Source organism: Drosophila kikkawai, chromosome 2R, assembly GCF_030179895.1.
Source record: "Drosophila kikkawai strain 14028-0561.14 chromosome 2R, DkikHiC1v2, whole genome shotgun sequence".
Lineage (NCBI taxonomy): Eukaryota > Metazoa > Arthropoda > Insecta > Diptera > Drosophilidae > Drosophila > Drosophila kikkawai.
The window spans coordinates 12,411,724-12,429,347 of record NC_091729.1 but is presented as its reverse complement, the minus strand read 5'-3'; the positions used below and the strand labels follow the sequence as shown (position 1 = coordinate 12,429,347).

Below are 17,624 nucleotides of genomic sequence, written 5' to 3'. Positions count from 1 at the left end.
CTAGGCAAATGTTGCTAAGTAAATGTTTCTACTACTAGGCAAATGTTGCTAAGGAAATGTTTCTACTACTAGGCAAATGTTGCTAAATAAATGTTCCTATGCAATTGCTTAGAAATCAATGTTGCTATGAACATGTGAAGCAACACATATTGGTTAAATCGACTCGTTTAGTGATGTTTTTGATAAATTTATTTACTTTAAAAGCACCTCCTTTTGTTTTTTATAGATTTTTACGGTCGCCGCTAAGTTATACAAATTTTAAAGGTTATGTGAACTAGGTGAAATTATTAGGATTTTATAGTTGAGTGCCGTTGAGGATCTTTTTAAAGCTTAAGATCAGAAATCTTTGAATTCTTTGAATCTGTATTTATCTTTTAATAATTATTTATTTTTTGAGGACTATAATAATTTTCTATATTTTTAAATGCTAAAATCCTACACTGAAAACATTTAGTTCCCAGTAAAGTCTCCGATAAATTATGATCATAAAACCACTGCCAGATCCCTGGTTCGTGTAAGCTTACCTCTCTGAGGGGCCAGCACAACCCCACGCACTGTCAGAGCTCTGAGCAGGGGTTGTCAGCTCCCCTTTTCCTTTAGACCCGCCCCACCGTCTGGCATTTGCAATTTGGCAACACATTTTGGTTACGCGGCCTTTTACTGACAAACTGGCAAGCGAAGTCGCTCCGGACCGCTCTGCTCCGCTTCGAGCACTTTATATAAATTGTGTACAAATACTTTTTATGGCTCTTCGAGTGCAACCTATTGGCTCTTTGATATACGACGATGTGCGAGTTGGAGACAGAGTTGGAGGCTAGAGATGTGTCCGCTTTTATTACACATTTTTGCTAAATTACAGTTTGGCCGCAAAGTTTATTTACCCGGCGAGTTGCGTGGCATTTTAATAAACCGAAAGTTGGTTCGATTTACGTTGCAAGCTCCATTAAGTGTGGGTAATTATTCAATGACTCAAAACCGAAAAACTTTGCCACGCATTCTGCCAGCCAGCTAACTGAAAACTGAAATCGGGGAAAAAAAGCCAGAACCTGAAGGGGGGAAAATCTTGGGATGTGATAAATGGATAAATGCAGAAACTCGTTTATTAATGTTGACATTATAGGATTTCTTTTCTCTTCTTTTGCCTTGTATTCCCAACTATAAATCATCGCTCTAAACTGATTTACATTTTTGTCGCATTTATGAATGTCCGACAGTTGCACCTGTTGGGCGTCACACAGGTGGGAAGGGTTACCAGTACCAGAGTGGGCTGCGGGGAATTGCTTTAAACAGATATGCAAAATTGATTTATAAAAGTCGGCTCCCGACTTGCGCTTTCAATGCACTCTACATCCATTTTCTCACTCGTTTTACAGATGGCGAACCCATCAAGCTGCCCGACAATTTGGAGAGCCTGCCAAGAGCCGACAGTTTTCCATCACAGCGCCATCGCTGGAATACAAATGAGGTCAGTTTTAGTTCTAAGTTTGTGTTTGACTATTTCTGTTTGTATTTGCCTGCCGCCGCCGCCTGCCTGGCATTTCTGTTTTCTGTTTCTATTTGCATTTGATTGCACATAAAATTGTCGAAACGGGGAAGTCAAGTGAAAGCCAAAGGGAAGTCGTCGTCGTCGTCGTCGAAGGACTCGGAACTCCGGCCAAGTAATCCAAGGGTTTCTTGGACACTTGACAGGCGGATGAGCCTGCCAGTCCCCAACCAGGACACTTTGACAGCCTTCGACGACGGCTCTTCCTTGCCCCTGTTTCCACACAATCACACACTCGTCCATTACTATATATGCAGATTAATGAGATGGTGGCCAGTCTATTAGGAAACGCTACGCGACGTTTTTATTGCGCCACAAACTATAATGCAAACACGGTTTAAAAACTAGCGCCACAGGGCATCTGTGTGTGTTTTTTTGGGAACCGCTTTTTAAAAACCTGACCACGCGTCGCCGAAAAGTTTGTTTCCGTGTTGTCCACTCCCTTATTTATTTTTTTCCCCCCTTCGGTTTGCAATAAAAGTTTTCGCTCGCGGAAAATGAGAAAACAACAACCAACAAAATATATAAAAAAATACACAAAAAGGGAGACAATTCTTTGCAATGAGCTTGGCTTGTTGTTTTACTTGTGAATTAAGCGCAACCGCAAATATTCATTTGGACAGTTGTAAAGTTCACGCTGGTGAGGGTTTTTTGGTGGTTTTTATTTTTCTTTTCGGTTTTTTACACACACTCTTGCCACAAAAAGTTAACTACATTAATAGAAGTTTAAGAGAGAAAAAGGATTCTTACTATAAACTGAAATGAAGAAGGTGTTTTGAAAGATCAAAGATGATTATTTTTAAATGTAATAAAGTCAAGTTAAGAAGTGAAATCTCTTTGAGAAATGTTGGATATTTTCATTACTTTTTAGCATAAAAGTCTGGCATTTCCTGATACCTTTATAAATAGTAGAAGTTTCAGAGAGATGAAGGTAGAAATCTACCATTCCATCAATATTTCTAAAAATTATAAATTAAATTAAATTCTCGCACCAGTGAGAGCATTAAATAGTTTATTAAAAATACAGAGTTGACCCTGTGAAAGGCAAAGAATCCCAGGACATGGCGAGCTCCGAAATCCAGCAGCAGCAGCAGCAGGACTTGTGAAGTGCTCCTCTCTCTCTTCCTCTGCATCAGCATGCAAAAATTACAAAATGTAGCCGTGTTCGGGGCATAAATAAAATTACGCACGCTTATTTTAGTCTGCTTACAGGGAAAAACGGGGCAGATGTGGGCTCCCCTGACTCCGCCACTGTCGCTTTAACCACATGGTTTTAATTTGGCATTTAAGCAGGAGTAGCCCAGAGCACAGAGCACAGTAGCACTCGGCCCTGCTCATAAAGCAACTGCAAAATAATAGCAGCAACACCGGGAACGTGGCCTGTTCCCAACGATGACCATGTGTGGTTGGCAAAAAGGCGCAGCTTAAAAATCAAAAAGTTAAATTGATAATGAGTCGCAATTTTATGTTTATTTTCGTTTTTTGCGCCTCATTCGTTTTCTGGGTGACCCGAACTTACCGTTCTGCGTTGGTCACCCGAAAGGGACCACTTGACTGGAAATGATTAAGTGGCTGGGGTTGAAATTAGTCTCTGGTCTCCTTGCTCTAAGGACATGCGAAATGGGTTTGGAAGTGTGTATAAAATACTTGGGTTAAGGTATAAAAACCAACGAAAATATGATACTATTTTATAATTTTAATTAAAAGGAGGTTTTACTATGAGATTGGTATAAAATGTAATTTAAGATATGAAAGTTTGACCAAAGACTATATAAAGGAAAGAGAGAAAGAAGAGAAAGTAACGCGTATTTATGGAAATTGAATTGAAACGCTAACCATTTTTTAGAGCTTCAACAAAATCTCAAGGAAGATCGAAACAAGCTCTTAAAACCCAAAAGAAAAAGAATAAATTTTAAAAAGTGGTGACATTTTAAATTAAATAAAAATTAGCAATCAATTTAGAAGTTAAGTTATATTTTCCATTCGATCTCAGGGTATTTACACTTCGGTTTCTCAATGTTTGTTTCTTTTCTAGTTTAAACTACATGTTTTAAGTAGTTTCTTTTTAATTCGTGCCTAATTTCCTTACTAAAACATATATTTATATTTAATATTAAAATTTGTTCAGCAAATTGTACTTTATAAATATGACTTGAGTTTATAAAGTTAAGCTGCTTTGATTCTGACTTCCTGGTTGATTGATGCATCGTTTGTTCTTTGCTAAAACGAAAGTGTTGAAATAACATTTGCCTAAGGCCACGCCCATTTGGGGAAAAAGCGTGGAATACGCTGAGGTGGGCATAAATTTTTAATGCCTCGCCGCTTGGAGTATGTGCCTGGAATTCATCATAAAGCGAGGAGGAAGAGGAGTTGGAGTGTGGAGTAGGTCGTAGGTCGTAGGTCGTAGGTCGCTCTTGGGCCATGCATAAATAAGCGAGAGCCATCCATCTATATATATATGTTTCTATCATTCCATATGTCTCTCCATATGCTCCTTGCCGGCTAAAGTCAGGGGCAATTCTGGGCAAAATGCAAACGTTTGCCACTTGACAAACACGCGCCTGTGATTTGCTCTCAGCCTCCCTACTATATTCCCGATATACAATTTTTATGACACTCGCAAATGCTGCGATATCTGCCCCAAAACTGAGACATGTGGCGAATCTCTCTGAATGCACAGCTGAGGATGCTGGGAATGCTGGGATGCTTGCGATGCTTGTGCTTCTCTGGCAAATGTGAATGGATGGATGGCCACTTTGCATTATTCATGCAACGTCAAGGAAGCAAACAAATTGATAACTTTATCGGCAAAACATGCAATGAAATGTCTAAAATGGCCAAAACGAAAAAGCAAAGCGTCGACCATGGGGAGATTCCCTGTGAACTTTCGCTGACTGTTACTGTTGTGTGATTTGCATTCGAATGTCCTTTGACTCTGGCTCGCTTTTAAGCTAACATAAGCTAGCATATTCCTGACTGCCAGCTGAAGGCAGGAGCATTTCAAATATGCACACAAATTGCACTTGGGATGCGTCTCTGCTGCCGCTACTTCTTTTTTTTTTTTTTTTTGCCTCCAGCCTGGTTAAGTGTCAACTGGCGGCGACACCTGTAAATTGTGGTTAACACACTGCCTGGGCCCCCCTCCACCATATTCACCTTCATCCTTGTGTGGCAGTGTCCGCTTTGCGGTCAAATGAAATTTCTAAAATGTTTTCCTTTGTTTTATGGCGCAGAAATCCCTCCCATCCAGCTTTTTGGCAGAGGAAATGCCGCGAGTTCCGTGACTGGGCACTGGTCAACGGAGCCCATTAAGTCCGGAAATTGTTAGCACGTTAGTTAAGGTCAGTTAGCCAAGTTAGCGGGGGATACCCACAAAATATGGCTAGCTGGGAAAGTAACTAGGTTTCTATTGTCGCAGCGGTGATAAGGTTAGGGCTAGGAAGGTCTTTCTCTAGCTATCTGTAAATATCTATGCAAATATTGGAATATTTATGATAATCTGTGTGTTTTTTGGTGTCTTCTAGGAAATCGCAGCGATTCTTATCAGCTTTGATAAGCATGGCGAGTGGCAGTCCAAGGAGGTTCGAACTAGGTGAGTCATTGAGCAAGAATTACAGATTTCAGCTGATTAAAAATTGAATTTAAATATTAACTAAGATATATATATTTTTATTAATAATAAATTTCAATTTAATGTATCTCCCTTAGACCCAAAAGCGGCTCCCTGTTGCTGTACTCCCGGAAGAAGGTCCGCTACAGACGCGATGGCTACTGCTGGAAGAAGCGGAAGGATGGCAAGACAACGCGCGAGGATCACATGAAACTAAAAGTACAAGGCACGGAGGTGAGTACGAAATTGTTTTCATATCCTGGACAAGAGCCTGTTTGTTAGCTGCACAATTAGGCAATTAGCCGGAAGAGACCGTCCTCAAGCAGGCCATTGGAGTCATTTGTCAAAGCGTAAAAAAATGGCCAGCGATTTCCTTGGGGTTCTCAGTTGGGTTTTTTCTATAATTCTTTTATTTTTCTTGACCGTACGAGGGGTTATTTTGGGTGAGTTATGATTTCCCGCCGGAAGTAGACAGAAACTTACGGTGTCCTGGCCGGGATTCCTTCATCCGTTTCATCCAGGGGCAAGTGTTTGCTCAAGGATATGTGCATCGACGCCGTTCCCTGCTAATGAAATAAGCCTTGCCAAGGGTTAAGCTTATTTATAATGTCTGTCTGTGTCGGAAAAATATCCCCCACCGACCAGTCAGTAGTCCATTACAGAAACATAAAAACATTTGGCAATTTCACGCCAATTTCTTCTTTTTTTTTTTACTCAACTCTGCTTGTGCCGTTTGTTTTTATTTTAATTTTTATTTTAATACGTTCGTCGGAGAGATTTATATGCAGTTGGCAGTGCTGGCGGGGTGCCGTCTTCTTACATGATAACTGGGCCCAAACGAGGCGGCCAGGACAAAGGAAGTGCCAAAGGGAAAAGCAGAAGAAGTCAGCGGCATATCGCGGCCAACGAGAGCCAACAAATTTATCAGCGGGCACAAGAAGTTACCCTCTTACAAAGGATAGCAAAAAAAATCACACACAACTAAGATGGAAAAAAGTGTAGAAAAAGTCTTGAGAACAAGAAAAATGCGCAACGAAATGTTTTATAAGTCAGGGAAACCCTTTTCCGTAGCTCTTCCGTTTCAGTTCGCCGGTCTTTGGTTTGAGTCTGAGTTTAAGTTCTGATTTTTGGCACTTACCAGGGGAGGAAGGACCAAGACCAAGTGGCGCCCCAAAGCGTGGGCGGTCGGTAATTTAATTTGAGCTCTTCGTTTTTATGTTTTCCAATTAAATGGATTTGCTCTCCGCGGGAAGCAGCTAGCTGCGTGTGTGTGTGTTTGTGTGGAGGTCCCGAATTCCTATTTTATGCCCTTGTTTGTGCTCTGGCAGATTGATAAATTGAATTTCCCTCGATATGTGGCCCCTTCTTTCTCCACAGTGCATCTATGGTTGTTATGTACACTCGGCCATATTGCCCACATTTCATCGCAGATGTTACTGGCTGTTGCAGGTAAGTGTAGAGTCCTGGAGGCCTTCCTTTATTACTAATCCTTGGAAATGGCTCTCCCTAGAATCCCGACATTGTTTTGGTGCACTATCTGAATGTGCCGTATCCGGATGATAATAAAATGGCCGTGATAGCGCCTAGTATCACGCTTTGGGGTGACAAGAAGGAGTGGACCAAGGAGGAGCTGGTCAGTCAATTGAAGCCAATGCGTAAGTTTTAAAGTAAATTAAGGATTAGCAAGTTTATTTCATTCAGTGTATATTTTGTTCTGTCGATTTTGCAAAGGATTATCATTTAAATTTATAGTTTAAACATATAAATACTCTAATTTTTAGCATGATACAAATATATGTATATGTTTCTCTCTACACAGTCTCCACAGTCAACTCCGATGATGACTCAGACTCTGGCAACGATATAGAAATATCGGTGAGTAAAAGGAATGCTGCTGTACCCTCACCTATTAGGTCCCTCTCTTATTTCTTATATTTATCTCCTAATTATTTTTAAATTTTTTTTAAAGACGGCCGAGACAGTGGAGTCCATAGTTTGCCAGCTGATGGAGAAACAGCGATTGTCCCGCCAGGCTGCCCTAGTCAAGCAGCTGGACTGTGGTTGCGGGGATGCAGGCTGTGCGGATGGTAAGACCTGCACGCATCCCGTGATGCGGCGTTCCGGCGCCATTCTCAAGTCCTCAGTGCAGGAGAAGCGACTAGGTGAACCCTTTAACGGCAACACGCCAAATGTGGTGGTGGCCAGCAAGCTCTACTCCCGCTGGGCGGAGCGACCAAGGCAGCACATGGACAGTCACGGGCAGTTCCACAATGCCACGCAGCAGTTGCCGCAGGAGTCGGCCATCAAGTTCCAGATCATTCCGCCGCAGCAGCAACAGCAACAACAACAGCAGCAACAGGCAGGACATGGAGATGGAAGCTATCAGCAGTATCGAGGAGCCAGTCAAATGCTGGCCGCAAGAAGCAATCTGGTGATGCAGCAGCAGCAGCAGCAGCAACACCAACAGCAGCAGCAGCAACAATACCATCAGCAACAGCAGCAGCAGCACTTGAGCCTGCAAAGATTCGTGGCCAGTCAAAGTCAGAACTCGGTGCACCTCAATCAGCAGCACAGGCTGCAAATTGCCAATACAACAATCACGGCCACAGCCAGAGATCCTGCAGCGACTGGAGGAGGAGCAGCTGCTGCAGCAGCAGCGGCGGCAGCGGCAGCTGTTGTAGCCTCAAATGTAATGGACACCGAACTAATTGAAACCCAAAGCCACATGACCGCAAACAAAATCACAAACTCCGGCAGCAATAATAGCAGCAGCAGCAGCAGCAATGCCAGCAAGCAATTAGCAGGCCAAACAAACAACGAATTAAATGTCGTAAATAATAACGACACCGGCAACAATAATAACTTTATGTACAATCATCAGCAGCAACTCAATGCTTCCAGCAACAACAGCGGCCAGCAGCAGCAGCAGCAGCAACAACAACATTATTATAAATTGCAACAGACAGCAGCAACCCCAAGCAGTGGTCAACCCCAAACCCAACCCCCTGTGGAGGCTATGTGCATGTCACCGGAGCACCGCAACAGCAACAGCAGCAGCAGCAACGGTAGCAATAGCAGAAGTCAGCCCCCAGCTGCCACGTCTTCCGCTGGCAACCCCTCCTGCGCATCCACATCCACACCCACATCGGGCAGCTCATCCAATTCGAGTTCCTTACAATCGATTATCGATGGCAATCAGCAGCAACAAATTACAACGACGTCAACGGCGGCAGTAGCAGCAGCAGCAGCAGCAACTTGTGATAATTTAATGAGCGCCAATGCGCTCTCTGAGGTGAGTAGAAACCGCAGAGGCCCAAGTTTATGTTGATTAAATTCAAACTTATTCGACAGCAGGACGTGGGGAGCAATAACCACAGCAATGGCAACATCAACAATCAGGCCACAGAAGTCCTCAACAGGAGTCAGTCGCAGTCGCAGACTCAACCCCTGAACCCCAATGGTTGTGCAACTTTCAGAGCTTCCAGTGATAACAGCAGCCAAATAAGCGCTAGCGAGAATAGCAGCAGCAGCAGCAACAGCAGCAGCAGTAGCAGCGAGGATGAGCCCCAGGCCGAGACGCTGAGCTTCTTCAATGAGACGCTGGATCTGTCACACGAGGATATTCAGCGCACTTTGATAGCCAATATGCCGTACAGTACAGTGGCAGAAGCAGGAGCAGCAGCAGGAACTGGTGCAACCTCAGCAGCAACATGCAACACCAAAGCCAAGAACAATCAACAGGAGGCGGAGAAGAAACCCTCGGCGGGAACTGAAGCCGAAACAGAGCCCGAGGAGGATGAAACGGACGATGTCTTTGCCAGTCTGGATGCCTTCGATATGCTGGTAGAGTTTCCCGAACTGGATTTGGATGATAAGCAGGCGCTAAATAACACGGCCCTGGAGCAGGGTTCGTATTTAGGAGAACCAGCGCCCCAGTCACAGCCCCGCAAGGTGCTAAACATATGCGACTTTAGTCCCGAATGGTCTTACACGGAGGGCGGCGTTAAAGTCCTAGTGGCAGGACCCTGGACAAGTAGCAATAGTGGCGCCTACACGGTGCTCTTCGACGCTCAGCCCGTGCCCACGCAACTAGTGCAAGAGGGCGTCCTCCGTTGCTATTGTCCAGCTCACGAGGCGGGTTTTGTGACGCTGCAGGTGGCCTGCGGTGGATTCCTTGTCTCCAACTCGGTGATGTTTGAGTACAAGCTATCCCTCCTGGCGGATGCTCCATTCGATGCCAGTAGCTCCAACGACTGCCTGTACAAGTTCACTCTGCTCAATCGCCTGTCCACCATCGATGAGAAGCTGCAGGTGAAGACCGAGCAGGAGCTAACCGACCACACGGCTCTCTATCTGGAGCCCAACTTTGAGGAGAAGCTGGTGGCCTATTGCCACAAGTTGATTAAGCATGCCTGGAGCATGCCCAGCACGGTGGCTTCCTGGACAGTGGGTTTGCGAGGCATGACACTCCTCCATCTGGCCGCCGCCTTGGGCTATGCGAAGCTAGTGGGCGCCATGCTCAACTGGCGGTCAGAGAATCCACATATCATACTCGAAACGGAGCTGGATGCCCTCAGTCAGGATGTCTATGGGTTTACGCCGCTAGCCTGGGCCTGTGTTCGTGGCCATGTGGAGTGCTCGTTGTTGCTTTACAAATGGAATCACAATGCTTTGAAGATCAAGACGCAGGCACAGCAAACACCTCTGGACTTGGCTAGCATGCGGGGCCATAAGCATTTGCTGGCGCAAATGTTTCGCCTGGAAAAGGAGCGCTGCCGAAAGCCACAGTTGCGCGGTGGCCTGGCCAATCTCTCGATGAATATGGGTGTGGAAGCTGAGCCAGAGGAGCAGCAGCAACAGCAGCAGACAAGCTTTAGTGGCTTTGATTTGGAGCTACAACGCAAGCATGATGGGGTGTTCCTGAGACCTGTAGCTGTGCACAGGTAAGGGTTGTTATGAATACAGTTTAAGGGGATTTTTTCTACCAGCAGCTTGAGCTTTAAGTTTGTTATCATTTATTTACGTATATTTCGACATTATAAATACTAATTATAAGTTGAAAATGCTTTTTTTTACATTCACATTTGATAATTAAGTTTATTTAATGGTTTTCTTATTTAATTTTAACCCTTAGCAATCAAAGTCCACCCAACAGCAGCAGTCGTTACTCCAAACGCTCTTCAATAGACAGTGGCATCAATATGGATATACGCAGTAAATCAGGCAAACCATTGGCCAGGCTGCACAGGTAGGCATCGCAAATCTTAGCTTTTGGTTTTAGATCTGGGAAAAAAATTGATGTCAACATTGATTACATTGATTCTTTCTATTTTGGTACCAAATCTCTAGATTAAGAATCGATTTTCCCAGTTCTACTTAATTTATAAATAAATATTTATTACATTTTCATCCAGCAACTATGAGAGCCATGACAATTATGTCTTGGGCGTGGACTCACCGCTGGACTCGTTGACGGGCACCAACTGTCTGCTGTCGCCGCTGCGTAAAATGGACTTTGCCTTGTGTAAGTTTTGGGTTGATTTGGTCTGAACCGTACTTGATTTAGTTAAACATAAATGGTTAATGGAAACAAAAATCAAAATGCTCAAAATTTTCTCGGTAAATTCACAAATAGGCGAGGTGGTATCCACGGGCGAATCGAGCCCCGTTAACGACAAAGACATCGATGACAACTCGACCAGCGCCACCGATGTGACCATTGGCAATGACTTGGCCCTGCCCGATGCCGTTGTAGGTCAGTGATGATGGTCAGAGCAGGACGTAGCTCCTCTCCACTCTCCACTCTCACCTGTAATCTGTATACACCGTAGCTAAAAACAAAACAAAAAAACATACTAACTATGTATATGGGGCTGTGGCTATATCGATGTTGTTGATGTTGTTGTTGTTGCTATTGCTGTTTGTTGTTTTATATAATCATGTGTGGTGTGTGGTGTGTGGGGAGTGTGTGTTTGCGGGAGCTCGTTTAATCGAATGTAAATGTTGATTGTTAATAATATTAAATACTGGTTGGAGGCCTCCTCTTGTGCGCTTTTATCGATGTCTACATTTAACCAAACTACTCGTACTAATTTTAAACTAACACAAAGACTCGCCGCATAATTTTAGCCACGAATTGATCGTTGTAAATATAAATCGAGGTGTTTGTAAATATAGCTAGCAAAACACTATAATCAATATGCTTGTCGGTGTGTGTGTGTGTGTATAATACAAATAATAATTAACAATGACTTTGTTTATGTCGTGATCAATTTGGGGACTCATTTTAAACACTCGAACTTGAAACCAGAAACTGTAAAAAGTGACCAACTCTGTTATGTAGACTCGTTTGCCATGTATTTGTATTGATATTTATGTTTTGGTACAGTTTTTGTAAGCCAACTTTTCACATTTTTCAGGGGATTCGGATGCCAAAGTGCTGACCCTGGCCGAGCATATAATTGCAGCCATGCCAGAACGCATAAAGGTGAGTTACTATCTCAAATATAACAATAATAAAATTCAATTGTTACTATTATTTCCCTAGAACGAAGCCGACGAGATGATGGTCCTGGGCAGCCCCCTGACAGAACCCCTGACTTCCGAGTCTTCGGCTTTGACGGATAGTTTTATGGATCCCCTGCTCGATTCACTGCCCAATACCCACTTTGACAGTGATTTCAGCTTCGATTTCCATGACCATAGCTATCGCTATCATGATGTCAGCACGCCCTGTTCCAGTCTAAGTCCTGCCAGTTCGGGACCGTTGCAGTCGCCCGCTAGTTACTCCATACTGGGCACAGATCCTTCGGTCAGCTCACCGAGTCCGCCGCCATCAACGAAACAGTTAACGGAATTCCTGCATGCATCCAGCATCTCGCAGTATCCCTTCGAGGCGGACTTCTCGAAGCTAACCCTCACGGATACAGAGCAAAGGGAGCTATACGAGGCGGCCAAGTGCATACAGAAGGCCTATCGGTCGTACAAGGGCAGGCAGAAGATGGAGGAGCAGAATAAGGAACGCACTGCCGCCACTGTCATTCAGAACTATTATAGGCGATACAAGCAGTATGCCTACTACAGGCAGATGACAAACGCTGCCCTGGTCATCCAGCATGGGTATCGCTCCTATCGACGCAACAAGCGCTTCAAGAAGAGCGGCCTGGGCGGCATGGGTAGTGGCAGTGACCATGGCAGCGTTAGCAGCAACTCGCAGTGTCTGTCCAGCTTCTACGATCATTACAAGCAGGATCAGCAGCAGCAGCACGAGATGGGCTCGCAGCCAAGCACGCCCAAGGAAACGAGTCCATCAGGGCCTTTAAAGTGAGTAAAATAATTTTAAATTTCCTTTCAGTTTACTTATGACCATCTCCATTTATTCATAAATATGAACAAAATTATGGAAAAGTAATAATTTGGCTGAAGCTTTATTTATACTTTAATATTAAGAGCAAAAGTAGGGCTTTGGTTTTCCATTATAATTATTATTGGGTTAAGAAATGAAGGGCTTTTTTTTCTTTTGATATAGGTATTGGTGAGCTTTGGAGTATTGCTTTTTGAATGTTTTAGAGTGTTAAAGAAGAAGTTTAGTATTAAAGTATTTTAAAACGTAAACGTATTGGGATCATTTCTCCCTTCTAATTTTGCCTTTTATTTACTCCAACACTGGTAAATATATATTGGAATATTTATTTTATTTACTCCAACACTGCTAAATTTGCGTTGAAGATCATTTCTCCCTTTGAAATTTGATTTGTATCAACTAGAAAGTTAGAGTATTCGGGTTTTGGAGAGTGTTGGAGAATTGTTATTGCAGATTAAACAGCATTTTTCTTATTAAAGAGTATATTATTATCAGTTTTTGTGAGTTATACACCTTTTTTATACCCTTGCAGGGTATTATAATTTCAGTCAGAAGTTTGCAACGCAGTGAAGGAGACCTTTCCGACCCTATAAAGTATATATATTATTGATCAGCATTAACATGCGAATCTTTCTAGACATGTCCGGAAGAAATCGATTTTTTGGCCATTTTTGTGAAATTTTATAAGGGGTTACATCATTAAAATTTTTGATTTTGATAAAAAATTGAATTTTCAAAATTTTTAAATGAAGTATGCAGATTTACTAACTGTAGAAAATCTTGCACAGAACAGTTTTCCGATTTAAAATTAATGCTCTTTTGGCCGAGTTTTGATATTTTTAATTTAAAGAAAATCAAGAAATCCGATTTTATAATACAAAATAATATTTTTCTAAGTCAAGGAATCATTTCCGACCCCATAAACCATATATATTCTTGATCAGCATCGACAGGGGAATCTTTCTAGATATGTCTGGAAGAAATCGATTTTTTGGCCATTTTTGCGAAATTTGATAAGGGGTTACATCATTAAAATTAGCAAAATGGCCAAAAATTTTGATTTCTTAAAATTTTAAATTTGGTATGCAGTTTTTTTAAATTAATAAAAACTAACACAAAACTGCTTTCCGAATCGAAATTAATGCATTTTTGGCATAGTTATGATATATTTTAATTGTTACCTGCAAGGGTATACAAACTTTGGCTGGCCAAAGTTAGCTTTCTTTCTTGTTTTTAACTACTTATTCTTTTTAAGATCATTTCTCTCTAAGAAATTTGACTTTTGCCAACTAGAAAATTAGAGTATTCGGGTTTTGGAGAGTGTTGGAAAGCGTTGGAGTATTGTTATTGCAGCTTAAACTTATTAACAAATTATTTTGTAATTCTTTGCAGACGAACCTACTCGCAGTCCACCCAGAATCAAGCTGCCAGAAAAATCCAACAGTTTATGAGACAATCACGTATCAAGTAAGTACCACTAATTGATCCGATTAATTAGGCTAAGTCTAATGCTAAGTTAACTGATACGGATGTAATGTAATTTGCACGCAAGCATTTGGGATGGCAATTTGACGACTTTGGTAAGGCGTGAAAAGGTTTTGGTTTTAGTTTTTAAACGTGTTTATTTCCTAAAGTTTCTTTAAACCTGTTAACTTTACACAAACTAATTCGAATGCAATTTTTAAACAACTCACAGACTACAGAAAGAGCGAGCCGAAAAAGAGAAGCTGGTGCACCAACGCAGGGCGGAATACCTTCAAAACTTGCAGTTTCAAGGGCAGCAGGAAATGTTGGTGTGCCACGAAAATAGGTAAGTTAAGCAAAATCATAAACAATACATTCCATTAATCGATTTCATTAATCTTACAGCAATTCAGCAACGAGTAGTGGCAACACCAGTGCCAGCAACATCAACAATCTACACCAAATACAATCCAATCAGTGAGGGTCGCCAACTGAGTGAAGAACTTTTAACATAGGAACGAGCTGCATGTTCCATAAGAATTTATGAATAGCTTTAACAATCGAGTGAAACTTTCTACTTTCGTATTCGTTGTTCCCCTTAGGACAAAACCAATCCCAAGCACCTCTATATAGTGGAACTTTGTTTCTCTAAAACTCTCTAGAACATACACCACACACATACACTGAATTAGTAGCAACTAAACCTGCACTTTGATTCATTTGCCTAACGAATTTTAATAGAAATACGCATTGTTTTCAAAGTGAATTGTAGTAGCCTAGGTTAGTGTTTTTTTAAGGTATTATCTTGAACCTAATCGTAAACCTAACTGAAGATCGGACTCCAGGGAGATGATGAGAACACAATTTTTCCATTTGTCAACTCGAAAGAACTTATTACCGAAGCCTTTGAAAACAACAACTTTTTAACTCCAATTGTAGTGGAAAACGTAGCCTGCAATATATTATATTATATATATATATACATACGATTTAAACCAATATTACGCATGTGTATGCCTCTAAATAGTTACATTTGTATATAGTTAAGGCCCAACTCGAGGATAACTAACTAAATAAACTCTAGTCTATTTTAACGTATGTATTACCAAGCTCTGCGATGCGACTATGCTTGTCTCTAAAGCAAAAAAAGAATGAAAAAAATGATAAAAAAAAGCATTAATCCTCGATCCTAACTAGTTGCTAACTGCTAGCTCCTTAAGACGCCACTTAAAGTTAAAAAAAAGCAAACGTTGTTGTTGATTTCTAAAATCAGATTCGTATCGGAGTTCTATCATGTTTCAAAGAAAGCAAACTCTATTCTAATTTCCCCTAAGCAAGTACTTACTACGATAAATGTGTACCAAGTCCTAACTTATCTAGACTAAGCCTAGCTAATGATAGAAGAAATAGAAGAGGAGAAGAAGCCTTGTTACACTCCCGGAGAGAGGGCTTTTGGCATGGAATTTCCAACATTTTGCTGTCGCTAACCTCCCCCAGTCAGTCTTCATTGCTCGATAAAGACAAATATATATATATAGATATATGCAAGAGAGTAAAGTTTTTAAACTAAATGTAACAATAAATGAATTTTTGTAAATTATTTTTGTCCGTCCACATTGTTAGCTTTCATAACATACCAACAAGAACATATATACTTACAAATATACAATATATATATAATATAGAAAGAGCCGATACTGATAACTGATAAAGGACCCCTCGAGTTCGTATTACCAAAAACACATACACACAGACACACAGGCGGCGAAAACTATGGGTAGTACCTTAGGAATAGACGCACTTACCACAAAAAACCCCAAAAAATATAAAACAAGTGCAAAAAGGCAGACTGTACTCAACGAGCATGTTTTTCGGTCACAATCAGAGGGAGGTGCAAGTGCAGCTAGGATTTATCACATTGTTAACTATTTAACTACGAAACTATTATACTTAATTCGCACTATTATATTACTCGACGAAACTTTGATTGCATTTTGCTCCAACTTAACTATGTATAAATCTGATAACTGATTCGAAATGAAGACTAAATACGATTTCACTACTCAACTGACTTAAGAATTGCAATCAATTTTGTTAAAACTGTTTAGGCAGGGTGTTAGATATGTATGTAACAGCTGAAAACTAAAACCAATTAATTGCAATATTTGCACATAATACACATACTAAACCGACACACACACACACACACACACAAGGCTCACACCACACACGATTTATAAACCTCAAAGTAGCAACCTGAGTGTGTTTTAAAGCAAGTATGAAAGTCTTTTTAGATAGAGAAAGGCGCGGCGAGGCCAAAAGGCAGAGAAAACTTAAGTACCTTAAGCCAATTGGCACTAAAACTAAACTTAAATCTAACAAAAACAATTAGAAATACCGAAAGTGAAGGTGTTTTGCAAAGATATCCTAGCGGATCGTAGGGCCTATAGCCTTTAGTTTTGTTTGAATGTTTTTTCCTTCAACTGAACTAAAAAAAAATTATGCAATGCAACACCAAGATTGTTTATATCTAACGAAACTTTACACAATACCAATGAATCTATTATAGCCAACATAATTGGATATTTGTACTCACATATCTGTTAGATCATTTACACCTATATCCTCTTCGTCTTATTATAACTTCTAAAGTGCGGCGGTCTACTTCCACTTTGACTTTAACCTGAACTTCAACTTCAAATCCAACTACAACTACAACTCCAACTTCAGCTAGCTAAATAATAACAAAAAAAAAAGTCAATCCAAAATTCAAATATATGACAGCTTGAATTTAAATCGTTTATTTCCGAATTTCAGCTTAGTAGATGAATCGGTAAGAAACTGTTAACTAAACCCTTAAGCGAAATATACCCTAGAGTGTACTCTTTTTAAATATTATACCTAACTTGTACGGGATACTTAGCATGAACTATACACATACATATATCCGCAAGCTATTAAGAATGTTTAATGAAAATCAACGTATTATATATGTACAGACACGGACACAGATTCAGAAACACACAACAACACCGCAACACAAAACATAGAGTTATATATACAATATATATATTGTAAAACGACTTTCCAGTTTCTGTAAAATTGTAATTACATCCAATAAAGTTTAATTCAACACTTTAACGGGTCCTGGTCTTTATCCTTGGGTAATCTACAGTCTCTCTTCTTGCCGACCTGACAAACCAATTAGTAATCAATTTGTCTAAGTGAGAGCCGCCGACCAGCTGACGCCAGTCATTATCAATGGATTGTCCTTTCGGACTAACCCTATCTTCCCAAGGAAAGTAACAGCCAGGTAACAAAACAAAAAAATTAAGAAAAAACGAACAACAAAACGAAAACCCTCAGCTGCTTGGGTCATTGGGCATTTCCTTTTCTTCCAGTTTTTCCTTTTTCTCAATTAACACTTGCCGCTCAGCAGGGGCGGGGGCGAGGATGAGCTAATGGGGCGTGGACGCAGACACATCTGTATCTCTCTATCTATCTGTTGGCTGGCTGCGTTGTTTCGTAATTACGAGCACAATGCAAAATGCCAAGGCATTCGCACTCGCACACACTGGCAGTGTCTTGTTAATAAATCGCCCAACTCTCGACCTTTTGCCGCTGCTGGAAATCGGATGCCGCCA

The 17,624-nt window shown here is 41.3% G+C and overlaps 1 protein-coding gene across 3 annotated transcripts in view; it reads left to right on the top strand.

Moving 5' to 3' along the window:
- Camta (Calmodulin-binding transcription activator) overlaps window positions 1–17,121 on the top strand; it is a 41,704-nt gene extending 24,583 nt beyond the window's left edge. For 2 of the 3 annotated variants that reach the window (XM_017172078.3, XM_070283820.1), the window contains 16 exons: window positions 1,374–1,465; window positions 5,068–5,135; window positions 5,252–5,387; window positions 6,531–6,602; window positions 6,664–6,808; window positions 6,973–7,028; window positions 7,123–8,445; window positions 8,505–10,096; window positions 10,288–10,401; window positions 10,568–10,677; window positions 10,789–10,908; window positions 11,573–11,640; window positions 11,701–12,476; window positions 13,909–13,983; window positions 14,213–14,326; window positions 14,386–17,121. In XM_017172078.3, coding sequence (XP_017027567.1) covers window positions 1,374–1,465; window positions 5,068–5,135; window positions 5,252–5,387; window positions 6,531–6,602; window positions 6,664–6,808; window positions 6,973–7,028; window positions 7,123–8,445; window positions 8,505–10,096; window positions 10,288–10,401; window positions 10,568–10,677; window positions 10,789–10,908; window positions 11,573–11,640; window positions 11,701–12,476; window positions 13,909–13,983; window positions 14,213–14,326; window positions 14,386–14,461 — 4,937 coding nt within the window. In that variant the 3' untranslated portion in view covers window positions 14,462–17,121. The remainder of the gene's footprint in view (window positions 1–1,373; window positions 1,466–5,067; window positions 5,136–5,251; window positions 5,388–6,530; window positions 6,603–6,663; window positions 6,809–6,972; window positions 7,029–7,122; window positions 8,446–8,504; window positions 10,097–10,287; window positions 10,402–10,567; window positions 10,678–10,788; window positions 10,909–11,572; window positions 11,641–11,700; window positions 12,477–13,908; window positions 13,984–14,212; window positions 14,327–14,385) is intronic. The other variant, XM_017172079.3, reaches the window with a different exon arrangement.
- The last annotated feature ends 503 nt before the right edge of the window (window positions 17,122–17,624 follow it).